General features: G+C 41.5%; 1 protein-coding gene across 4 annotated transcripts; it reads right to left on the bottom strand.

Moving 5' to 3' along the window:
* Positions 1-19,363: 19,363 nt before the first annotated feature.
* On the bottom strand, positions 19,364-25,596 carry LOC106602034 (pulmonary surfactant-associated protein D). 4 transcript variants are annotated; one of them, XM_045715767.1, is made up of 6 exons: positions 25,311-25,596; positions 24,585-24,696; positions 24,106-24,132; positions 20,540-20,629; positions 20,417-20,464; positions 19,364-19,947 (listed from the first exon to the last, which is right to left on the bottom strand). In XM_045715767.1, exons 2-6 carry the CDS (start codon positions 24,691-24,693, stop codon positions 19,568-19,570), a joined length of 654 nt encoding a protein of 217 aa, XP_045571723.1. In that variant the 5' UTR covers positions 24,694-24,696; positions 25,311-25,596; the 3' UTR covers positions 19,364-19,567. The 4 variants fall into 4 exon arrangements, with proteins under 4 accessions (XP_045571723.1, XP_045571724.1, XP_045571725.1 ...); XM_045715768.1 differs by having other exon boundaries at positions 24,106-24,111; positions 25,311-25,595; XM_045715769.1 differs by lacking the exon at positions 20,417-20,464.
* Positions 25,597-27,059: the final 1,463 nt, after the last annotated feature.

The raw sequence follows: 27,059 nt of genomic DNA, 5'->3' as shown, positions 1-27,059 counted from the left end.
ATTTTAACCTTATTGGAGAGAAGGACTAACTCTTCCATTATATCCTTTTTGGAGAGAAGGACTAACTCTCCCATTATTGGAGAGAAGAACTAACCCTCCCATTATAGGAGAGAACTATGAACTCTCCCATTATAACATTATTGGAGAGAGGGACTAACTCTCCCATTATTGGAGAGAAGGGCTAACTCTCCCATTATTGGAGAGAAGGCTTAACTCTCCCATTATTGGAGAGAAGAACTAACTCTCCCATTATACCTTATTGGAGAGAAGGACTAACTCTCCCAATATTGGAAAGAAGAACTAACTCTCCCATTATAACCTTATTAGAGAGAAATCCTAAATATCCCATTATACCATTATTGGAGATAAGGAATAACTCTCCCATTATTGGAGAGAAGGACTAACTCTTCCATTATATCCTTTTTGGAGAGAAGGACTAACTCTCCCATTGTTGGAGAGAAGAAGAACTAACCCTCCCATTATAGGAGAGAACTATGAACTCTCCCATTATAATATTATTGGAGAGAAGAACTAACTCTCCCATTATAACATTATTGGAGAGAAGGACTAACTCTCCCATTACTGGAGAGAAGGACTAACTCTCCCATTATATCCTTATTGGAGAAAAGGACTAAATCTCCCATTATTGGAGAGAAGGGCTAACTCTCCCATTATTGGAGATAAGGCCTAACTCTCCCATTATTGGAGAGAAGGGCTAACTCTCCCATTATTGGAGAGAAGGCCGAACTCTCCCATTATTGGAGAGAAGAACTAACTCTCCCATTATAGCATTATTGGAGAGAAGGACTAACTGTCCCATTACTGGAGAGAAGGACAAACTCTTCCATTATAACCTTATTGGAGAGAAGGACTAACTCTCCCATTATAACCTTATTGGAGAGAAGGACTAACTCTCCCATAATTGGAGAGAAGGACTAACTCTCCCATTATTGGCGAGAAGTACTAACTCTCCCATTATTGGAGAGAAGAACAAACTCTCCCATTATAACCTTATTGGAGAGAAGGACTCACCCTCCCATTTTAACATTATTGAGAGAAGAACTAATTCTCCCTATTATTGGAGAGAAGAACAAACTCTCCCATAATAACCTTATTAGAGAGAAATACTAACTCTCCCATTATACCATTATTGGAGAAAAGGATTAACTCTCCCATTATTGGAGAGAACTATGAACTCTCCCTTTATTAAATTATTGGAGAGAAGGCCTAACTCTCCCATTATTGGAGAGAAGGACTAACTCTCCAAATATCGGAAAGAAGAACTACCTCTCCCATTATAACCTTATTAGAGAGAAATCCTAACTCTCCCATTATACCATTATTGGAGATAAGGACTAACTCTCCCGTTATTGGAGAGAAGGACTCACTCTCCCATTTTAACATTATTGAGAGAAGAACTAATTCTCCCATTATTGGACAGAAGAACAAACTCTGCCATTATAACATTATGGAAGAGAAGAACTAACTTTTCCATTTTAACCTTATTGGAGAGAAGGACTAACTCTTCCATTGTATCCTTTTTGGAGAGAAGGACTAACTCTCCCATTATTGGAGAGAAGAACTAACCCTCCCATTATAGGAGAGAACTATGAACTCTCCCATTATAACATTATTGGAGAGAGTGACTAACTCTCCCATTATTGGAGAGAAGGGCTAACTCTCCCATTATTGGAGAGAAGGCTTAACTCTCCCATTATTGGAGAGAAGAACTAACGCTCCCATTATAACCTTATTGGAGAGAAGAACTAACTCTCCCAATATTGGAAAGAAGAACTAACTCTCCCATTATAACCTTATTAGAGAGAAATCCTAACTATCCCATTATAACATTATTGGAGATAAGGACTAACTCTCCCATTATTGGAGAGAAGGACTAACTCTTCCATTATATCCTTTTTGGAGAGAAGGACTAACTCTCCCATTGTTGGAGAGAAGAAGAACTAACCCTCCCATTATAGGAGAGAACTATGAACTCTCCCATTATAATATTATTGGAGAGAAGAACTAACTCTCCCATTATAACATTATTGGAGAGAAGGACTAACTCTCCCATTACTGGAGAGAAGGACTATCTCTCCCATTATAACCTTATTGGAGAGAATGATTAACTCTTCCATTATTGGAGAGAGGGACTAACTCTCCCATTATTGGAGAGAAGGACTAACTCTCCCAGTATTGGAGAGAAGGCCTAAATCTCCAATTATTGGATAGAAGAACTAACTCTCCCATTATTGAAGAGAAGGACTAACTCTCCCAATATTGGAAAGAAGAACTAACTCTCCCATTATAACCTTATTAGAGAGAAATCCTAACTCTCCCATTATTGGAGAGAAGGACTAACTCTCCCAATATTGGAAAGAAGAACTAACTCTCCCATTATAGCATTATTGGAGAGAAGGACTAACTGTCCCATTACTGGAGAATAGGACAAACTCTTCCATTATAACCTTATTGGAGAGAAGAACTAACTCTCCCATTATAACCTTATTGGAGAGAAGGACTAACTCTCCCATTATTGGAGAGAAGTACTAACTCTCCCATTATTGGAGAGAAGAACAAACTCTCCCATTATAACCTTATTGGAGAGAAGGATTAACTCTTCCATTATTGGAGAGAGGGACTAACCCTCCCATTATTGGAGAGAAGGACTAACTCTCCCATTATTGGAGAGAAGAACTAACCCTCCCATTATAGGAGAGAACTATGAACTCTCCCATTATAACATTATTGGAGAGAAGGACTAACTCTCCCATTACTGGAGAGAAGGACTAACTCTTCCATTATAACCTTATTGGAGAGAAGGACTAACTCTCCCATTATATCCTTATTGGAGAAAAGGACTAACTCTCCCATTATTGGAGAGAAGGGCTAACTCTCCCATTATTGAAGAGAAGGCCTAACTCTCCCATTATTGGAGAGAAGAACTAACGCTCCCATTATAACCTTATTGGAGAGAAGAACTAACTCTCCCATTATTGGAGAGAAGGACTAACTCTCCCAATATTGGAAAGAAGCACTATCTCTCCCATTATAGCATTATTGGAGAGAAGGACTAACTGTCCCATTACTGGAGAGAAGGACAAACTCTTCCATTATAACCTTATTGGAGAGAAGGACTAACTCTCCCATTATAACCTTATTGGAGAGAAGGACTAACTCTCCCATTATTGGAGAGAAGGACTAACTCTCCCATTATTGGAGAGAAGTACTAACTCTCCCATTATTGGAGAGAAGAACAAACTCTCCCATTATAACCTTATTGGAGAGAAGGATTAACTCTTCCATTATTGGAGAGAGGGACTAACCGTCCCATTATTGGAGAGAAGGACTAACTCTCCCATTATTGGAGAGAAGAACTAACCCTCCCATTATAGGAGAGAACTATGAACTCTCCCATTATAACATTATTGGAGAGAAGGACTAACTCTCCCATTACTGGAGAGAAGGACTAACTCTTCCATTATAACCTTATTGGAGAGAAGGACTAACTATCCCATTATATCCTTATTGGAGAAAAGGACTAAATCTCCCATTATTGGAGAGAAGGGCTAACTCTCCCATTATTGGAGAGAATGCCGAACTCTCCCATTATTGGAGAGAAGAACTAACGCTCCCATTATAACCTTATTGGAGAGAAGAACTAACTCTCCCATTATTGGAGAGAAGGACTAACTCTCCCAATATTGGAAAGAAGAACTAACTCTCCCATTATAGCATTATTGGAGAGAAGGACTAACTGTCCCATTACTGGAGAGAAGGACAAACTCTTCCATTATAACCTTATTGGAGAGAAGGACTAACTCTCCCATTATAACCTTATTGGAGAGAAGGACTAACTCTCCCATTATTGGAGAGAAGGACTAACTCTCCCATTATTGGAGAGAAGAACTAACTCTCCCATTATTGGAGAGAAGAACAAACTCTCCCATTATAACCTTATTGGAGAGAAGGACTAACCCTCCCATTTTAACATTATTGAGAGACGAACTAACTCTCCCTATTATTGGAGAGAAGAACAAACTCTCCCATTATTTGGAGAGTAGAACTAACTCTCCATATTAACCTTATTGGAGAGAAGGACTAACTCTTCCATTATATCCTTTTTGGAGAGAAGGACTAACTCTCCCATTATTGGAAAGAAGAACTAACCCTCCCATTATAACCTTATTAGAGAGAAATCCTAAATCTCCCATTATACCATTATTGGAGATAAGGACTAACTCTTCCATTATTGGAGAGAAGAACAAACTCTCCCATTTTAACATTATGGAAGAGAAGAACTAACTCTTCATTATAACCTTATTGGAGAGAAGGACTAACTCTTCCATTATTGGAGAGAAGAACTAACGCTCCCATAATAACCTTATTGGAGATAAGAACTAACTCTCCCATTATTGAAGAGAAGGACTAACTCTCCCAGTATTGGAAAGAAGAACTAAGTCTCCCATTATAACCTTATTAGAGAGAAATCCTAACTCTCCCATTATACCATTAGTGGAGATAAGGACTAACTCTTCCATTATTGGAGAGAAGAACAAACTCTCCCATTATAACATTATGTAAGAGAAGAACTAACTCTTCATTATAACCGTATTGGAGAGAAGGACTAACTCTTCCATTATATCCTTATTGGAGAGAAGGACTAACTCTCCCATTATTGGAGAGAAGAACTAACCCTCCCATTATAGGAGAGAACTATGAAATCTCCCATTATAACATTATTGGAGAGAAGGACCAACTCTCCCATTATAACCTTATTAGAGAGAACTCCTAACTCTCCCATTATACCATTATTGGAGAGGACTCACTCTCCCATTTTAACATTATTGAGAGAAGAACTAATTCTCCCATTATTGGAGAGAATAACAAACTCTCCCATTAAAACATTATGGAAGAGAAGAACTAACTCTTCCATTTTAAACTTATTGGAGAGAAGGACTAACTCTTCCATTATATCCTTTTTGGAGAGAAGGACTAACTCTCCCATTATTGGAGAGAAGAACTAACCCTCCCATTATAGGAGAGAACTATGAACTCTCCTATTATAACATTATTGGAGAGAGGGACTAACTCTCCCATTATTGGAGAGAAGCACTAACGCTCCCATTATAATCTTATTGGAGAGAAGAACTAACTCTCCAATTATTGGAGAGAAGGACTAACTCTCCCATTATTGGAGAGAACTACGAACTCTCCCATTATAACATTATTGGAGAGAAGGCCTAACGCTCCCATTATAACCTTATTGGAGAGAAGAACTAACTCTCCCATTATTGGAGAGTAGGACTAAATCTTCCATTATATCCTTATTGGAGAGAAGGACTAACTCTCCCATTATTGGAGAGAAGAACTAACCCTCCCATTATAGGAGAGAACTATGAACTCTCCCATTATAACATTATTGGAGAGAAGAACTAACTCTCCCATTATAACATTATTGGAGAGAAGGACTAACTCTCCCATTACTGGAGAGAAGGACTAACTCTCCCATTATATCCTTATTGGAGAAAAGGACTAACTCTCCCATTATTGGAGAGAACTATGAACTCTCCCATTATAACATTATTGGAGAGAGGGACTAACTCTCCCATTATTGGAGAGAAGGCCTAACGCTCCCATTATAACCTTATTAGAGAGAAATCCTAACTCTCCCATTATACCATTATTGGAGATAAGGACTAACTCTCCCGTTATTGGAGAGAAGGACTAACTCTCCCATTTTAACATTAATGAGAGAAGAACTAACTCTCCCATTATTGGAGAGTGGAACAAACTCTCCCATTATAACATTATGGAAGAGAAGAACTAACTCTTCCATTATAAGCTTATTGGAGAGAAGGACTAACTCTTCCATTATATCCTTATTGGAGAGAAGGACTAACTCTCCCATTATAACATGGAGAGAAGAACTAACCCTCCCATTACAGGAGAGAAGACTATAACTCTCCCATTATAACATTATTGGAGAGAAGGACTAACTCTCCCATTATTTATTGGAGAGAAGAACTAACTCTCCCATTATTGGAGAGAAGGGCTAACTCTTCCATTATAACCTTATTGGAGAGAAGGACTAACTCTCCCATTATATCCGTTTGGAGAGAAAGACTAACTCTCCAATTATTGTAGAGAAGAACTAACCCTCCCATTATAGCTTTTAGAGAGAAATCCTAAACTCTCCCATTATAACATTATTGGAGAGAGGGACTAACTCTCCCATTATTGGAGAGAAGGGCTAACTCTCCCATTATTGGAGAGAAGGCCTAACTCTCCCATTATTGGAGAGAAGGGCTAACTCTCCCATTATTGGAGAAAAGAACTAACCCTCCCATTATAGGAGAAAACTATCAACTCTCCCATTATAACATTATTGGTGAGAGGGACTAACTCTCCCATTATTGGAGAGAAGGGCTAACTCTCCCATTATAACCTTATTGGAGAGAAGGATTAACTCTTCCATTATTGGAGAGAGGGACTAACTCTCCCATTATAACCTTATTGGAGAGAAGGACTAACTCTCCCATTACTGGAGAGAAGGACTAACTCTCCCATTATAACCTTATTGGAGAGAAGGATTAACTCTTCCATTATTGGAGAGAGGGACTAACTCTCCCATAATAACCTTATTGGAGATAAGAACTAACTCTCCCATTATTGAAGAGAAGGACTAAATCTCCCTGTATTGGAAAGAAGAACGAAGTCTCCCATTATAACCTTATTAGAGAGAAATCCTAACTCTCCCATTATACCATTATTGGAGATAAGGACTAACTCTTCCATTATTGGAGAGAAGAACAAACTCTCCCATTATAACATTATGGAAGAGAAGAACTAACTCTTCATTATAACCGTATTGGAGAGAAGGACTAACTCTTCCATTATATCCTTATTGGAGAGAAGGACTAACTCTCCCATTATTGGAGAGAAGAACTAACCCTCCCATTATAGGAGAGAACTATGAAATCTCCCATTATAACATTATTTGGAGAGAAGGACCAACTCTCCCATTATAACCTTATTAGAGAGAAATCCTAACTCTCCCATTATACCATTATTGGAGATAAGGACTAACTCTCCCGTTATTGGAGAGAAGGACTCACTCTCCCATTTTAACATTATTGAGATAAGAACTAATTCTTCCATTATTGGAGAGAAGAACAAACTCTCCCATTATAACATTATGGAAGAGAAGAACTAACTCTTCCATTATGTCCTTTTTGGAGAGAAGGACTAACTCTCCCATTATTGGAGAGAAGGACTAACTCTCCCATTATAACCTTATTGGAGAGAAGGATTAACTCTTCCATTACTGGAGAGAAGGACTAACTCTCCCATTATAACCTTATTGGAGAGAAGGATTAACTCTTCCATTATTGGAGAGAGGGACTAACTCTCCCATTATTGGAGAGAAGGGCTAACGCTCCCATAATAACCTTATTGGAGAGAAGAACTAACTCTCCCATTATTGAAGAGAAGGACTAACTCTTCCATTATGTCCTTTTTGGAGAGAAGGATTAACTCTCCCATTACTGGAGAGAAGGACTAACTCTCCCATTATAACCTTATTGGAGAGAAGGATTAACTCTTCCATTATTGGAGAGAGGGACTAACTCTCCCATTATTGGAGAGAAGGGCTAACGCTCCCATAATAACCTTATTGGAGAGAAGAACTAACTCTCCCATTATTGAAGAGAAGGACTAACTCTCCCAATATTGTAAAGAAGAACTAACTCTCCCATTATAACCTTATTAGAGAGAAATCCTAAATCTCCCATTATACCATTATTGGAGATAAGGACTAACTCTCCCATTATTGGAGAGAAGAACTAACTCTCCCATTTTAACATTATGGAAGAGAAGAACTAACTCTTCATTATAACCTTATTGGAGAGAAGGACTAACTCTTCCATTATTGTAGAGAAGAACTAACGCTCCCATAATAACCTTATTGGAGATAAGAACTAACTCTCCCATTATTGAAGAGAAGGACTAAATCTCCCCGTATTGGAAAGAAGAACGAAGTCTCCCATTATAACCTTATTAGAGAGAAATCCTAACTCTCCCATTATACCATTATTGGAGATAAGGACTAACTCTTCCATTATTGGAGAGAAGAACAAACTCTCCCATTATAACATTATGGAAGAGAAGAACTAACTCTTCATTATAACCGTATTGGAGAGAAGGACTAACTCTTCCATTATATCCTTATTGGAGAGAAGGACTAACTCTCCCATTATTGGAGAGAAGAACTAACCCTCCCATTATAGGAGAGAACTATGAAATCTCCCATTATAACATTATTTGGAGAGAAGGACCAACTCTCCCATTATAACCTTATTAGAGAGAAATCCTAACTCTCCCATTATACCATTATTGGAGATAAGGACTAACTCTCCCGTTATTGGAGAGAAGGACTCACTCTCCCATTTTAACATTATTGAGATAAGAACTAATTCTTCCATTATTGGAGAGAAGAACAAACTCTCCCATTATAACATTATGGAAGAGAAGAACTAACTCTTCCATTATGTCCTTTTTGGAGAGAAGGACTAACTCTCCCATTATTGGAGAGAACTATTAACTCTCCCTGTCACGCCCTGACCAGGTGAACTCTTCTATTTTGGTCAGGGTGTGGCATTTCTATAGTTTATTTTCTATGTTTTTGGTATAGCCTTGCTTTGGGGCATATTTCTATGTTGGGTTCTGTCGATTCCCAATCAGAGACAGCTGTCACTAGTTGCCTCTGATTGGGGAATCATATTTAAGTTCCTTTTCCCCCCACGATGTTTGTGGGTTGTTGTCTCTTTTTGTTGGAGCAGTAGCGATACGTTTATTCTCTGTTTTGACCGTGTTATTTCAGTCTGTAATAAATAACATGAGTTCGCTCCCAGCTGCGCCTTGGTCCACTTCTTCCTTCCTGCACGACGATCGTTACAGAACAACCCACCAAACCAGGACCAAGCAGCGGGAGGAAAAGGAGCGCGAGAGATGGGCTCGCGAGGGAAAGGAGTTCTGGACCTGGGAGGAGATCATGTCGGGGAAAGGACCCTGGCGGAAGGATTCCCAGGTCGAGGAGGTGATGCCAGCCGGTGGAAGGAGTCGCAGGCGGCGGTCGAGGAGGCCCAGAAGACACCCCCAAGAACTTTTTTTGGGGGGGCTAATGGGGTGGTCCGGAAAGGCAGAGGAAGAGCCAAGACCACTGCTCTCGTGGGGGATAACGGTGAAGGAGGAGGCAGAGATGTGGCAGGTCCTGGAGGACCTGCGTAGGGACAGCATGGAGGAAGAGCCTTGGGTGGCAGAGGTGCGCACGGTATCGCCAGTGCGCCTGCACAGCCCAGTGCGCTCTGTGCCAGCGCCCCACATTTGCCGGGCTAGGGGGAGTGTTCAGCGAGGACGTGTTGTGCCGGCTCAGCGCTCCTGGCCTCCGGTGCCCCTTCTCGGTCCGATGTATCCTGCGCCGAGGACGCGCACTGTGTCTCCGGTACGGCTACACAGCCCAGTGCGTTCTGTGCCAGCGCTCCACACTTGCCAGGCTAAGGTGGGTGTTGAGCCAGAACGGGTGATGTCAGCTGTGCACTCCAGACCTCCAGTGCGCCTCCTCGGTCCAGGATATTCGGCGCCGCTTATGCGCACTGTGTCGCCGGTGTGCAGCCCCAGTCCGGTCCGGCCCGTCCCTGCTCCCCGCACCAAGCCAGTGGTGTGTGCCTCCAGTCCAGTCCGGCCCGTCCCTGCTCCCCGCACCAAGCCAGTGGTGCGTGTCCCCAGTCCTGTCAGGCCCATCCCTACTCCCCGCACCAGGTTAGTGGTGCACGTCCCCAGTCCAGTCCGGCCCGTCCCTGCTCCCCGCACCAGGTTAGTGGTGCGCGTCCCCAGTCCAGTCCGGCCCATCCCTGCTCCCCGCACCAGGTTAGTGGTGCGCGTCCCCAGTCCAGTCCGGCCCGTCCCTGCTCCCCCGCACCAAGCCAGTGGTGCGTGTCCCCAGTCCTGTCCGGCCCGTCCCTGCTCCCCGCACCAGGTTAGTGGTGCGTGTCCACAGTCCTGTCCAGCCCATCCCGGCTCCCCGCACCAAGCCGGTGGTGCGTGTCCCCAGTCCAGTCCGGCCCGTCCCTGCTCCCCGCACCAGGTTGGTGGTGCGTGTCCCCAGGCCAGTCCGGCCCGTCCCTGCTCCCCACACCAGGTTGGTGGTGCGTGTCCCCGGTCCTGTCCGGCCCGTCCCTGTTCCCCGCACCAGGCCCACGGCGCGTGTCCACAGTCCGGCACGGCCTGTGTCCGGTCCACCGGTGACCAGTCCTGTTCCGGTCGGCGGCTCCGCTCCGGAGCCTGAGCATGGCGCTCCACCGTGGTCCAGTCCGGGCCAGAGGGGTAGGGCTAGGGTGGAGGCAGGGGGAGAAACACGCCCGGGGCCAGAGCCTCCACCGAGGGTGAGGCGCCCACCGGGTCCCCCCTAATAGACTTTGGGTTGGTGCGCCGGGAGTACGCACCGTTGGAGGGGGGGTACTGTCACGCCCTGACCAGGTGAACTCTTCTATTTTGGTCAGGGTGTGGCATTTCTATAGTTTATTTTCTATGTTTTTGGTATAGCCTTGCTTTGGGGCGTATTTCTATGTTGGGTTCTGTCGATTCCAAATCAGAGACAGCTGTCACTAGTTGCCTCTGATTGGGGAATCATATTTAAGTTCCTTTTCCCCCCACGATGTTTGTGGGTTGTTGTCTCTTTTTGTTGGAGCAGTAGCGATACGTTTATTCTCCATTTTGACCGTGTTATTTCAGTCTGTAATAAATAACATGAGTTCGCTCCCAGCTGCGCCTTGGTCCACTTCTTCCTTCCTGCACGACGATCGTTACACTCCCATTATAACATTATTGGAGAGAGGGACAAACTCTCCCATTATTGGAGAGAAGGGCTAACTCTCGCATTATTGGAGAGAAGGCTTAACTCTACCATTATTGGAGAGAAGAACTAACGCTCCCATTATAACCTTATTGGAGAGAAGAACTAACTCTCCCAATATTGGAAAGAAGAACTAACTCTACCATTATAACCTTATTAGAGAGAAATCCTAACTATCCCATTATACCATTATTGGAGATAAGGACTAACTCTCCCATTATTGGAGAGAAGGACTAACTCTTCCATTATATCCTTTTTGGAGAGAAGGACTAACTCTCCCAGTATATCCTTATTGGAGAAAAGAACTAACTCTCCCATTATATTGGAGAGAAGAACTATGACCTCTCCCATTATAACATTATTGGAGAGAGGGACTAACTCTCCCATTATTGGAGAGAAGGGCTAACTCTCCCATTATTGGAGAGAAGGCCTAACTCTCACATTATTGGAGAGAAGAACTAACGCTCCCATTATAACCTTATTGGAGAGAAGAACTAACTCTCCCATTATTGAAGAGAAGGACTAACTCTCCCAGTATTGGAAAGAAGAACTAAGTCTCCCATTATAACCTTATTAGAGAGAAATCCTAACTCTCCCATTATACCATTATTGGAGATAAGGACTAACTCTTCCATTATTGGAGAGAAGAACAAACTCTCCCATTATAACATTATGGAAGAGAAGAACTAACTCTTCATTATAACCGTATTGGAGAGAAGGACTAACTCTTCCATTATATCCTTATTGGAGAGAAGGACTAACTCTCCCATTATTGGAGAGAAGAACTAACCCTCCCATTATAGGAGAGAACTATGAAATCTCCCATTATAACATTATTGGAGAGAAGGACCAACTCTCCCATTATACCTTATTGGAGAGAAGGGCTAACTCTCCCGTTATTGGAGAGAAGGACTCACTCTCCCATTTTAACATTATTGAGAGAAGAACAAATTCTTCCATTATTGGAGAGAAGAACAAACTCTCCCATTATAACATTATGGAAGAGAAGAACTAACTCTTCCATTATGTCCTTTTTGGAGAGAAGGAATAACTCTCCCATTATTGGAGAGAAGAACTAACCCTCCCATTATAGGAGAGAACCATGAACTCTCCCATTATAACATTATTGGAGAGAGGGACTAACTCTCCCATTATTGGAGAGAAGGCTTAACTCTACCATTATTGGAGAGAAGAACTAACGCTCCCATTATTACCTTATTGGAGAGAAGAACTAACTCTCCCAATATTGGAAAGAAGAACTAACTCTCTCATTATAACCTTATTAGAAAGAAATCCTAACTATCCCATTATACCATTATTGGAGAGAAGGGCTAACTCTCCCATTATTGGAGAGAAGGGCTAACTCTCCCATTATTGGAGAGAAGGCCTACCTCTCCCATTATTGGAGAGAAGGTCTAACTCTCACATTATAACCTTATTGGAGAGAAGAACTAACTCTCCCATTATTGAAGAGAAGGACTAACTCTCCCAGTATTGGAAAGAAGAACTAAGTCTCCCATTATAACCTTATTAGAGAGAAATCCTAACTCTCCCATTATACCATTATTGGAGATAAGGACTAACTCTTCCATTATTGGAGAGAAGAACAAACTCTCCCATTATAACATTATGGAAGAGAAGAACTAACTCTTCATTATAACAGTATTGGAGAGAAGGACTAACTCTTCCATTATATCCTTATTGGAGAGAAGGACTAACTCTCCCATTATTGGAGAGAAGAACTAACCCTCCCATTATAGGAGAGAACTATGAAATCTCCCATTATAACATTATTGGAGAGAAGGACCAACTCTCCCATTATAACCTTATTAGAGAGAAATCCTAACTCTCCCATTATACCATTATTGGAGATAAGGACTAACTCTCCCGTTATTGGAGAGAAGGACTCACTCTCCCATTTTAACATTATTGAGAGAAGAACAAATTCTTCCATTATTGGAGAGAAGAACAAACTCTCCCATTATAACATTATGGAAGAGAAGAACTAACTCTTCCATTATGTCCTTTTTGGAGAGAAGGACTAACTCTCCCATTATTGGAGAGAAGAACTAACCCTCCCATTATAGGAGAGAACTATGAACTCTCCCATTATAACATTATTGGAGAGAGGGACAAACTCTCCCATTATTGGAGAGAAGGGCTAACTCTCGCATTATTGGAGAGAAGGCTTAACTCTACCATTATTGGAGAGAAGAACTAACGCTCCCATTATAACCTTTTTAGAGAGAAATCCTAACTATCCCATTATACCATTATTGGAGAAAAGGACTAACTCTCCCATTATTGGAGAGAAGAACTAACCCTCCCATTATAGGAGAGAACTATGACCTCTCCCATTATAACATTATTGGAGAGAGGGACTAACTCTCCCATTATTGGAGAGAAGGGCTAACTCTCCCATTAGTGGAGAGAAGGCCTAACTCTCCCATTATTGGAGAGAAGGCCTAACTCTCCCATTATTGAAGAGAAGGACTAACTCTCCCAATATTGGAAAGGAGAACTAACTCTCCCATTATAACCTTATCTGAGAGAAATCCTAACTCTCCCATTATACCATGATTGGAGATAAGGACTAACTCTCCCATTATTGGAGAGACGAACAAACTCTCCCATTATAACATTATGGAAGAGAAGAACTAACTCTTCCATTATAACCTTATTGGAGAGAAGGACTAACTCTTCCATTATATCCTTATTGGAGAGAATGACTAACTCTCTCATAATATAACCTTATTGGAGAGAAGGACTAACTCTTCCATTATATCCTTATTGGAGAGAAGGACTAACTCTCTCATTATTGGAGAGAAGAATTAACCCTCCCATTATAGGAGAGAACTATGAACTCTCCCATTATAACATTATTGTAGAGAAGAACTAACTCTCTCATTAGAACATTATTGGAGAGAAGGACTAACTCTCCCATTATAACCTTATTAGAGAGAAATCCTAACTCTCCCATTATACCATTATTGGAGAGAAGGACTAACTCTCCCATTATAACCTTATTAGAGAGAAATCCTAACTCTCCCATTATACCATTATGGGAGATAAGGACTAACTCTCCCATTTTAACATTATTGAGAGAAGAACTAACTCTCCCATTATTGGAGAGAAGAACAAACTCTCCCATTATAACATTATGAAAGAGAAGAACTAACTCTTCCATTATAACCTTATTGGAGAGAAGGGCTAACTCTCCCATTATTGGAGAGAAGGACTAACTCTCCCATTATTGGAGAGAAGGGCTAACTCTCCCATTATTGGAGAGAAGAACTGACCCTCCCATTATAGGAGAGAACTATCAACTCTCCCATTATAACATTATTGGTGAGAGGGACTAACTCTCCCATTATTGGAGAGAAGGGCTAACTCTCCCATTATTGGAGAGAAGGCCTAACTCTCCCATTATTGGAGAGAAGAACTAACGCTCCCATTATAACCTTATTGGAGAGAAGAACTAACTCTCCCATTATTGGAGAGAAGGACTAACTCTCCCAATATTGGAAAGAAAAACTAACTCTCCCATTATAACCTTATTAGAGAGAAATCCTAACTCTCCCATTATACCATTATTGGAGATAAGGACTAACTCTTCCATTATATCCTTATTGGAGAGAAGGACTAACTCTCCCATAATTGGAGAGAAGAACTAACCCTCCCATTATAGGAGAGAACTATGAACTCTCCCATTATTACATTATTGGAGAGAAGAACTAACTCTCCCATTATAACATTATTGAAGAGAAGGACTAACTCTCCCATTACTGGAGAGAAGGACTAACTCTCCCATTATAACCTTATTGGAGAGAAGGATTAACTCTTCCATTATTGGAGAGAAGGGCTAACTCTCCCATTATTGGAGAGAAGGCCTAACTCTCCCATTAATGGAGAGAAGAACTAACACTCCCATAATAACCTTATTGGAGAGAAGAACTAACTCTCCCATTATTAAAGAGAAGGAATAACTCTCCCAATATTGTAAAGAAGAACTAACTCTCCCATTATAACCTTATTAGAGAGAAATCCTAACTCTCCCATTATACCATTATTGGAGATAAGTACTAACTCTTCCATTATTGGAGAGAAGAACAAACTCTCCCATTTTAACATTATGGAAGAGAAGATCTAACTCTTCATTATAACCTTATTGGAGAGAAGAACTAACTCTCCCATTATTAAAGAGAAGGACTAACTCTCCCAATATTGGAAAGAAGAACTAACTCTCCCATTATAACCTTATTAGAGAGAAATCCTAACTCTCCCAATATACCATTATCGGAGATAAGGACTAACTCTTCCATTATTGGAGAGAAGAACAAACTCTCCCATTATAACATTATGGAAGAGAAGAACTAACTCTTCATTATAACCGTATTGGAGAGAAGGACTAACTCTTCCATTATATCCTTATTGGAGAGAAGGACTAACTCTCCCATTATTGGAGAGAAGAACTAACCCTCCCATTATAGGAGAGAACTATGAAATCTCCCATTATAACATTATTGGAGAGAAGGACCAACTCTCCCATTATAACCTTATTAGAGAGAAATCCTAACTCTCCCATTATACCATTATTGGAGATAAGGACTAACTCTCCCGTTATTGGAGAGAAGGACTCACTCTTCCATTTTAACATTATTGAGAGAAGAACTAATTCTCCCATTATTGGAGAGAAGAACTAACCCTCCCATTATAGGAGAGAACTATGAACTCTCCCATTATAACATTATTGGAGAGAGGGACTAACTCTCCCATTATTGGAGAGAAGGACTAACTCTCCCATTATTGGAGAGAAGGGCTAACTCTCCCATTATTGGAGAGAAGGCCTAACTCTCCCAATATTGGAGAGAAGGACTAACTCTTCCATTATAACCTTATTGGAGAGAAGGACTAACTCTCCCATTATATCCTTATTGGAGAAAAGGACCAACTCTCCCCTTACTGGAGAGAACTATGAACTCTCCCATTATAACATTATTGGAGAGAGGGACTAACTCTCCCATTATTGGAGAGAAGGGCTAACTCTCCCATTATTGGCGAGAAGGTCTAACTCTCCCATTATTGTAGAGAAGGCCTAACTCTCCCAATATTTGGAGAGAAGAACTAACTCTCCCATTATTGGAGAGAAGGAGAGAACTATGAACTCTCCCATTATAACATTATTGGAGAGAAGAACTAACTCTCCAATTATAACATTATTGGAGAGAAAGACTAACTCTCCCATTACTGGAGAGAAGGGCTAACTCTCCCATTATTGGAGAGATGGCCGAACTCTCCCATTACTGGAGAGAATGACTAACTCTTCCATTATAACCTTATTGGAGAGAAGGACTAACTCTCCCATTATATCCTTATTGGAGAAAAGGACTAACTCTCCAATCACATCAAGATTATGATCAGTGATTAGTTAATTGACTATAACTGCCTTGGAAGTGAGGGATCTAACATTAAGTAACCCTATTTTCAGTTGTGAGGTATCACAATCTCTTTCAGTAATGGCAGGAATGGAGGAGGTCTTTATTCCAATGAGATTGCTAAGGCGAATACAGCCATGTTTAGTTTTGCCCAACCTAGGTCGAGGCACAGACATGGTCTCAATGGGGATAGCTGAGCTGACTACACTGACTGTGCTAGTGGCAGACTCCACTAAGCTGGCAGGCTGGCTAACAGCCTGCTGCCTAGCCTGCATCCTATCTCATTGTGGAGCTAGGGGAGTTAGAGCCCTGTCTATGTCCGTAGATAAGATGACAGCGCCCCTCCAGCTAGAATGGAGTCCATCACTCCTCAACAGGCCAGGCTTGGTCCTGTTTGAGGGTGAGTCCCAGACAGAGGGCCAATTATCTCCAAATTCAATCTTTTGGGAGGGGCAGAAAACAGTTTTCAACCAGCGATTGAGTTTTGAGACTGATGCTGTAGAGCTCATCACTCCCCTTAACTGGGAGGGGGCCAGAGACAATTACTCGATGCCGACACATCTTTCCAGCTGATTTACACACTGAAGCTATGTTGCGCTTGGTGACCTCTGACTGTTTCATCCTAACATCGTTGGTGCCGACGTGGATAACAATATCCCTATACTCTCTACACTCGACAGTTTTAGCTTTAGCCAGCACCATCTTCAGATTAGCCTTAATGTTGGTAGCCCTGCCCCCTGGTAAACAGTGTATGATCGCTGGATGATTCGTTTTAAGTCTAATACTGCGGGTAATGGAGTCACCAATGACAAGGGTTTTCAATTTGTCAGAGCTAATGGTGGGAGGCTTCGGCGTTTCAGACCCTGTAACGGGAGTAGAGACAAGAGAAGGCTCGGCCTCCGACTCGCTTAATGGGGAGAACCAGTTGAAAGTTTCTGTCGGCTGAATGAGCGACACCGGTTGAGCATTCCTACAGCATTTCCCTCCAGAAGCCATGAGAAAGTTGTCCTGCTGCGGGGACTGTGCGAGGGGATTTATACTACTATCTGTACTTACTGGTGGCACAGACGCTGTTTCATCCTTTCCTACACTGAAATTACCCTTGCCTAACTATTGCGTCTGAAGCTGGGCTTGCAGCACAGCTATCCTTGCCGTAAGACGATCGCTCTCCTGTATATTATGAGTACAGCGACTGCAATTAGAAGGCATCATGTTAATGTTACTACTTCGGCTGGTGGAGGTACTAACGAACCACGTCCAGATAATGCGTCCAGAGTGAAAAAGTTGAATGAAAAAAAGTTGAGCGAAGGAAAAACTAAAAATATAAACAGTAATTAAAAAGTAAAAACAGTAAAATTGTCAGGTAGCAAAGTAAGGTTAGCAACAAAACGCACAGCAGCACGTAAACAAGTCTGCAAGTTGTAACCGGAAATGACCATACCACCCAAAATACCTTAACAAGTTGAACATAAAAAATATTGGAGGACATTATAGGAATTCTTGTATTTATATAACATTTTCAGTAGACTAATTATTTTTTGAAGACCAAAAAATCATTATGAGTACATTCAGAGGGTGGATGGTTTCTGTACTACAGTTCTACTAAGTATTCATATCACTTACAGACTTTTATGAGCTGTTTTGACTACAACTTAAGCGTATATCTAAGGTAAAGTAAGTTGATTTTGTACACGGTCATACATATGGTCATACCTAGTTATAACTACATGGCTGCACCATTGAGAGCATCCTGACGTGTTGCATCACTTCCTGGGGACAAGCTTCCTGCCATTCAGGACCTCTCTACCAGGCGGTGTCAGAGGAAGGCCCTACAAATTGTCAGACTCCAGCCACCCTTGTCATAGAATGTTCCCTCTGCTACCGCACAGCAAGTGGTACCGGGGTACCAAGTCTAGGTCCAAGAGGCTTCTAAACAGCTTTTAACCCCAAGCCATAAGACTCCCGAACAGCTAATCAAATGGCTACCCAGACTATTTGCATTGCTCCCTCCCCCCGCACCCTCTTCTGCGCTGCTACAACTCTGTTATTATCGATGCATAGTCATTTTAACGCTACCTACATGTACATATTACCTCGACACCGGTGCCCCCGCACATTGACTCTGTACCGGTACCCCCTATATATAGCCCCGCTATTGTTATTTACTGCTGCTCTTAAATTATTGATATTTTTTTTGTATTTTTTGTTGGTTAAGGTTAAGGGCTTGTAAGTAAGCATTTAACAGTAAGGTCTACACCTGTTGTATTCGGCGCATGTGACAAATAACATTTGTTTTTATAACCGTAGGTGAGTACATGAGGTGATCTGCAGGTGATCTGTCTATCTGGTCAAAATCCCTGATACACTCCACCCTCTGATGATATGAATAACTTAAAGAAACGTAGATTCAAGTAAAGAGTTTTTTTTAGATTTGTCGTAGAACAATGAATTCTCAGGGAAGACGCAGCAGTACAGCTTTGTGTAGATTCAGAGTATATCTGAGTTCTGTATTGCACTTATATCAATTATTTGTACCATTGGCAGACATTGTATACCATTGGCATATTTTTATATGAACAAAAATAAGGTAATTTTGGTTTTGCGCGATCATACGATATGTGTGACAGAAAAGTACAATCTTAGGTGAGTACATGGGGTGTTATATCTCAGCAGAGGGTCAGTCTATCTGGTCAACATCACTGATACAGGTCTCCCTTCACTCTCTGGTGTAACGGATAACTTGTCATTATGTCTCCAGAGAAACATATAAAACCAGCACTAAGGAGGGTCTCCCTCACAGACATCTTCCTTTCGTGTTGAGATGCATTGCTTTTACTAGGGGAGGTTCCAGGTCTGTCAGCCTATTCATAAAAGTTTAACTTGATATTTTGTTGTTTGGAAATATATAGTTCTTATTCCTCTGTCATCAAACTGTAGGTCAAAGTAGCCATGTGCATGAGCAGTAGCCCATCTGTTCAGAGAGAAGGAGCATGACGGAGACAGACAAGCACCAAAGTAAATATGTTTGTTACTTTATTCCACAAATGTCCCTTCATATTTTACCTCACATTTTAACTAGCTAATTTGAATAAAGGTAAAGAACTGGAAATACGCACAAGATAAGGAACAGAGATAATATATTGAGATTAAACATAAGACATTTTAATTGAGAATAAATATTTCATATTAAATTCAGAAACAGCATTTCATTGACGTGTCTCTATATCTCACATACGATATAGGCATTGAAGGAGCAATCGTATGTCACCTGCCATGCACCTGACTCTGTCAACATTGTACAGCCCTTATCCCCATTAGGCACTTTTGGTTCCCCATCTCCCCATTTGGAAAAGGTGAGGGGATGGCCTTTCAAATCTACCTGAAACTTCCCCTCTTTACTGTTGTCAACATTGAGCCATGCATTCTTCAAAGCCCCTTCAAAGACCTGCGTGAGAGCAGTGTTTTCCTCCTCGTTCTTCGGCAAAGCCAACACCAAGCCCCTCTTGGTACAGAACTGAACAGCGTCGTCAAAAGAACCCGGTCTCTTGTGTGACACAAAGTACTTCTTGTCAACTCTTCTGGTGAAATCATAGTTTATGGCTGAAGAGAAACCAGGTATTAATGCAGTCAGTGTAACATTAAAAGTGGAAGCAAAAGTTGGTGTTTTACATTTCACAAATGGCAACACTATGAATATTGCATAATTTATGTTGAACGGATTGTTTATAAATACAATATAATCTACGGATGCAGTATCTTAGTTTGAGCCAGTTTCAGAGCAGGAAAATAATCCTGCAGGAAGAGGTACTAGGAATTGTCATGTGGATTATAATTAATGGTCATTATTTGTAGGGATTTATCGTTTCTTTGTCGGCCAAATCAAGTCTGACATTTTTTAAGAGGAAATGTAAACTTTAGAAGCATTTTTAGACCTTGAATACACTACCAGTTTGCGTTTCCTGATGTGCAGGAAAATTCTCTGCGACAACAATGATCAAATTAAGATATGGGATCTGTCATGTTGCATTCAAGTACATAACATCATGTTTTCTGAAATTCACTTCCTTACCCAACTGCAATTTGACCGAGCTTTCTTGCAGGGGTTCCAAGTCTAAGTCTGTGAAAACAGAAGGTGTGACTAGAGAACCAAATAATCAATACATAACCAGGAAGAGATCAATCAGCTGAATACCAGTAGCTCCTGCAAGGCCCGGGGGTCCAGGTAGACCACGGACTCCATCACGTCCAACTCTACCAGGATATCCAGGAAGTCCAGGACGTCCTATGGAGAGATAATAGAGATGTGGATGGATGGCTGTGTAATGATAGGAGACAGGCATAGGAATACGTAGTAAAGTTTTTTTTTCTCCACTCAAAATAAAGTACGTCATGAAAACGATTGGGAAGAAGCCCAAAATAAACACACACGTGTGTATATATATATATAGATAAGACAGGGATGTAACCCAAAAAAAAGAGTGAGGTGTAAACCTCTAAATAATACATGGGACGAGACCCATAATAACAAGTACACAATAACACGTAGCATGAAAGCCGAAACAACAGAGCACAGGTACTCACAAGACCAACGGACATGGAACAAAAATCGACAGGTACAATGGGGAACAGAGGGCACATATATAACATCCTAATCAGGGGGAATGGAACCAGGTGTGCGCAATGAGACAAGACAGTCCGGGGTTGGTGAAAATGAATCCAGTGCAGTGACACCTAGAAGGCCGGTGACGTAGACTTCAGGAATGAGCAGCAGTACAGGGGCGGATCCGTGACAATGGACTTGTGGTTCATGAGAATACGTTTTTTTTAAGTTTTCCCAAATGTCCAAGATGGAGGTAAATCTATCCTGACAGACTTTATGGGTAATTGAGGCAAAAGTGTTTAGCATGAGGAAAGACTCCTACCGTAATTTCCGGACCATTAAGCGCACCTGAATATGAGCCGAACCCATTGAATTAAAAAATATATTATTTTGAACATAAATAAGCCGCAGATGCCTACCGGTACATTGAAACAAATTAACTTTACACAGGCTTTAACGAAACACGGCTTGTAACAAAAATAAATAGGCTTTAACGAAACACGGCTTGTAACAAAAATAAATAGGCTTTAACGAAACACGGCTTGTAACAAATACATTTGCAGTAAGCTTTAGTTGTCTTTTTGCACTGAGTCAATTCCTCACGCTGCTGTTTCCAACATCTTATCATCGACTCATTAAGACCAAGCTCCCGTGCAGCAGCTCTATTTCCTTTTCCAACAGCCAGATCAATCGCCTTCAACTTGAAAGCTGCATCATATGCATTTCTCCGTGTCTTTGCCATGATGAGGGTGACAAAATGACTACCGTAATCAGAATGATGGGAAGTTTGAGAGCGCTCGATTTAATCAAAACAGTAAACAAAAAAGTTGTTTGACCTTAACCCGTTCGGCAATTTCATTGGTCTAATGAAAGCTTCATGCCGCCAAAAAACTGACCAAGTCACAGAATGTGTTTTTTGGAGAAAAAAAAATTGAAAGCGGGAAAAATCCATATACACTGCTCCAAAAAATAAAGGGAACACTTAAACAACACAATGTAACTCCAAGTCAATCACACTTCTGTGAAATCAAACTGTCCACTTAGGAAGCAACACTGATTGACAATAAATGTCACATGCTATTGTGCAACTGGAATAGACAACAGGTGGAAATTATAGGCAATTAGCAAGACACCCCCAATAAAGGAGTGGTTCTGCAGGTGGGGACCACAGACCACTTCTCAGTTCCTATGCTTCCTGGCTGATGTTTTGGTCACTTTTGAATGCTGGCGGTGCTTTCACTCTAGTGGTAGCATGAGACGGAGTCTACAACCCACACTAGTGGCTCAGGTAGTGCAGCTCATCCAGGATGGCACATCAATGCGAGCTGTGTCAAGAAGGTTTGCTGTGTCTGTCAGCGTAGTGTCCAGAGCATGGAGGCGCTACCAGGAGACAGGCCAGTACATCAGGAGACGTGGAGGAGGCCGTAGGAGGGCAACAACCCAGCAGCAGGACCGCTACCTCCGCCTTTGTGCAAGGAGGAGCAGGAGAAGCACTGCCAGAGCCCTGCAAAATAACCTCCAGCAGGCCACAAATGTGCATGTGTCTGCTCATACGGTCAGAAACAGACTCCATGAGGGTGGTATGAGGGCCCGACGTCCACAGGTGGGGGTTGTGCTTACAGTCCAACACCGTGCAGGACTTTTGGCATTTGCCAGAGAACACCAAGATTTCAATTGGCGCCCTGTGCTCTTCACGATGAAAGCAGTTCTTTATTCTGTGCCTCACCTGCTTTTTGTGTGGGTGCTTTCTTTGGGCGCCTCCATGTGCTACTTCCTTATCCTGTGAGCCTATGCTGTGCGGTTGGCCTCTCCTAATGCAAGACAATGCTAGACCTCATGTGGCTGGAGTGTGTCAGCAGTTCCTGCAAGAGGAAGGCATTGATGCTATGGACTGGCCCGCCCGTTCCCCAGACCTGAATCCAATTGAGCACATCTGGGACATCATGTCTCGCTCCATCCACCAACGCCACGTTGCACCACAGACTGTCCAGGAGTTGACGGATGCTTTAGTCCAGGTCTGGGAGGAGATCCCTCAGGAGACCATCCGCCACCTCATCAGGAGCATGCCCAGGCATTGTAGGGAGGTCATACAGGCACGTGGAGGCCACACACACTACTGAGCCTCATTTTGACTTGTTTTAAGGACATTACATCAAAGTTGGATCAGCCTGTAGTGTGGTTTTCCACTTTAATTTTGAGTGTGACTCCAAATCCAGACCTCCATGTGTTGATAAATTGGATTTCCATTGATTATTTTTGTGTGATTTTGTTGTCAGCACATTCAACTATGTAAAGAAAAAAGTATTTAATAAGATTATTTCTATCATTCAGATCTAGGATGTGTTGTTTAAGTGTTCCCTTTATTTTATTGAGCAGTATATTAGCCGCGTCATTGTTTAAGCCGAGAAGGTTCAAAGCTTGGGAAAGAAGTTGCGGCTTATAGTCCGGAATTTACAGTAAATACAAATGAGAACAAACGGTCCAATCTATACTTGAGTTATCTGGCCATGTTAAGGATTTTGTATTTATTATCTATGAACAACAAAAGGTTTTACAGCTCTGCTGTGAACCGCTAATAATTCATTATACCCCAGACCCTTTTAATATGTTTATTTTGGCAACTGGTACAGACAAAGTCTCTTTCTAGGAATTGGTGTGCTTTGTCTAATTGAGGTAATTCAGAGATCTTTGTCTTCCAAAAAAAATACAGAAGGGGAAAGCAGCACTAGGGTTGTGGTCTACATTGTTTTGAAGGGTATTTGTGTATATTTTGAATCCCCATTAGATCCTGCCAAGGCAGCAGCTACTCTTCCTGGGGTTTATTATGGATCCCCATTAGTTCCTGCCAAGGCAGCAGCTACTCTTGCTGGGGTCCCCCTTCATTCCTGCCAAGGCAGCAGCTACTCTTCCTGGGGTTTATTAGGGATCCTCATTAGTTCCTGCCAAGGCAGCAGCTAATCTTCCTGGGGTCCAGCATTAAGGCAATTTAACATTTTACATGACATTACATTTCATAACACTATTTACAACACATTCAGTGTGTTCCCTCAGGCCAATACTCTACTAAGACATATCTACAATATAGAATCCACGTGTACGTGTGTTGCTACCCCCCTTACATTTTTGGTAAATAATATAGTGAATATGTAAGACTTTACCTCTGGCTCCAGGTTGACCAGGTACACCAACAAGTCCAAGTGGCCCAATGGAGAGATAACAGGAAACAGTACATCATCATACACACCGAGGACTGCCTCATTCAGCCTGTAAAGTGCTCTGCAGTCTGGTCTGCTCTGACTTGCTTAAATTGACAGTTTATTCCAAAATCAACAGTCTTAGGATTTTTCTTTATTTTAATCAAAGGGTAACAGCAGGAAATATACCAGATGGGGATTTCTCATTATCCCCCAGCCCCAGTTTTGTTTGGCAACTTTTACAGACAAAAGCCTTTTTGTAGGAGTAGGACTGCTTATCTAACTGAATTAATTCAGAGTTCTTTGTTTCCCATCATCACTCCATCATCAGGTACGCAAATGAATGTGCATGCTTAAAGTGACAGCTTACTCCAAAATCAACAGTCTTAACTTTTGGGATATGATAGGGTAAGGCAGTTGTTCTAAGCTTACGACGCATTTACCTCCAGGAAAGCCTCTAGGACCCTGGCATTCACACTTCTCCATCTGGCCTGGCAGAACCAGCAGGGAGAGAACACAGAGACCCAAAGTCAGGCGTCTGCTCATAGCCATAACCTAAAACATCAGGGAGAAGACACAGAGACTAAATTCAGACGTCGGCTCAGAGCCATAAACTAAAAAATCAGGGAGAAGACACAGAGACCAAAGGGACAGTAAATCACTGGTGTCATAAAAATAGAAGCACAGGAAACATCTGCTTATAGATTACATGATAGGAACATTTACTGTCAATGGGATCGACAAGAATACAAGCAGTTGAAAAGTAGCATGCAGAATATGTGAATGTGTCATTTCAACAGCTTGACTCTGCCACTTTGTTGCCAGTTGAGGGATGGAACGGAAATGTAACCTCTCTCAAATTAGTTAGATGGAACTATTGATGCAAGGACTGACAGGAGATCAACATGCTAGTTTAAACAGAAGCTATTGGGGTGTTTACAAAGACTCAAATGGAAACAGCAACAGAAACAGTGAAGTAATAGGAACATAGATTGATGACAGGGTAACACAGTTGTAATCAGCTCATAACACATTGATAAACTATATTCTTCAATAATCGATGGTTATAATGATTGAAATGACCATCTAACGTCCGTAAAGCTTACATATTGTGCCTTTAAACTGCAGCAATATAATTAAGACAAAAAGTAAACAAGTGGGTACCATACCTATTAAGTTGATGTGCTGAGAATGGATGTGATGTTTCTGTCCTGCTTTGCAACAGAATGCTAGAGAAATGGGTTGGTGCAGCAACTTATAAAGACATTGGTAAACAACCCGTCACTTTGGAGGATTCATTTTTATCAGGAAGTACTTCTGAAGTTCATTTACAGTTTACTGGAAAAGAGACAAACTTGGAATGTAATTCCCAGAGTACCCTGCCAATGTTCACATTTATTACAAAATACTGATGCACGTGGAATCATCTCGCAAGAACACAAACAAATCTCTGACATCCATTGCGCAAATTCCACTTTAGTTCCATTCTACTTCTGGTGAGTTTGAGAAAGGAAGACTTAAAGTCCAAGGCAAAAACAAAAAAGAAGTACACAATTATCTCATCCGAATGACTTAGTGTCTTCCATAGTTCCATTGTTTTAGCATGCAATGTTGTTTTTTCCCGGCACACATTTAGCTGTTTCAACTCAGAAGATGCATTATACTCATACATTATACTATATATTCAAGCACACATATTTTTGTAGTAAATATTTATTCAGTTTGCCTTCATTGGTTTTTCCTTCACCCCATTTAACAGTAGCACCAGCAGGTATATCAACCTTCCTATTAGAACTGATGAAATACACCTCCAGCCTACACATCTACTGTTGTGTTATCACCAAGGAAATACTTCAACCTAAATAAATAAATATATCATTCATTGATTGTGTTTAGGCAGGTGTTAAGAAACATAAGGACATGTCATGACGTTGGCCTCTTTTGGTACAGGGAGGACAGTTGACCCCTCCCTTTTGCACACAATCCACCCTGTGTGTAAAGGGTCGTAAAAACTCTAAAATTCCAGGAGAGTCTCTGGCCACATGGCCCATAGAGAGACACAGGAAATTCTTCCAACTCATAGAATTGGAGAGCCAAGCGACATTTTGTGTTCTGGAGAAGGTATGGAAGATTGGTGACGAATCCAGCTACGAACTGATCCGCTTGGTACCATTTTGTGATACTCAGAAGAGACAATATAGCCATATTACCATAAAACTGTTTATATAATAGACTCAGTTTAAGACTTGCATTATATGGGTGTATGGAATGTATTAATAAGGATAAAGCTTTTGTAAGACATTGAGATGCTATGTACTGATGTAATGTGATAGAATTGTATTTCTGTAACCAAATCTAACTCAGTCATAGGCACGCCCCCAGGGACCCATACAGGACCAGGCGTCATTTGACAAGCTGTTCTATGGGCACTATAAAACACCCCCGGATTTACATTTCTTCAGACCAGGCCTACACTCCGTTGGCTAATAGGTTTTACCTTCCAATTCCTCTACTGAATGTGAACCATACCACGTGGTTAACTTTTAGACTATCGATACTGACAGAATAAGAACAAGTCTTTGATATTAATTATTAGTCTGCAGCTAAGTAAATTATATCATTGAACGCGAAGACCAACGAACCAACCATTCGATGACGACATTAATGAATGTCGCTCTGAAAGATCCATTCTAACCGAGAGAGAGAGAGAGAGAGAACGCGGACAAAACTCCCCAACAGAACTACTCTCCAACAACAATCAGAACGACACACTGAGCGTAAATATATATTGATTGCAATTGTTCCCGAATGAGTGAGCATTCAATTGTCAATTGTTAATATTAATGAACCCTGTGTAACTTCTCAGCCGACCTTTTATGATCCATTGTTCAACAGGCCGACCTGCCTGTTTAGCCAGT

This window comes from Salmo salar, chromosome ssa03, assembly GCF_905237065.1.
Source record: "Salmo salar chromosome ssa03, Ssal_v3.1, whole genome shotgun sequence".
Taxonomy (NCBI): domain Eukaryota; kingdom Metazoa; phylum Chordata; class Actinopteri; order Salmoniformes; family Salmonidae; genus Salmo; species Salmo salar.
Note: the sequence above shows the minus strand (reverse complement) of the source record. Positions and strands in the feature narration are given on the sequence as shown.

Excerpts from the sequence above, each read along its gene's own strand:
- LOC106602034 (XM_045715767.1), bottom strand. The coding sequence starts at position 24,693 with ATGGCTATGAGCAGACGCCTGACTTTGGGTCTCTGTGTTCTCTCCCTG. Across the intron at positions 24,133-24,584 it reads TCCTAGAGGCTTTCCTGGAG|GTGTACCTGGTCAACCTGGA; the intron begins GTAAATGCGTCG and ends TTGGACTTGTTG. Across the intron at positions 20,465-20,539 it reads GGGCCTTGCAGGAGCTACTG|ACTTAGACTTGGAACCCCTG; the intron begins GTATTCAGCTGA and ends CTGTTTTCACAG.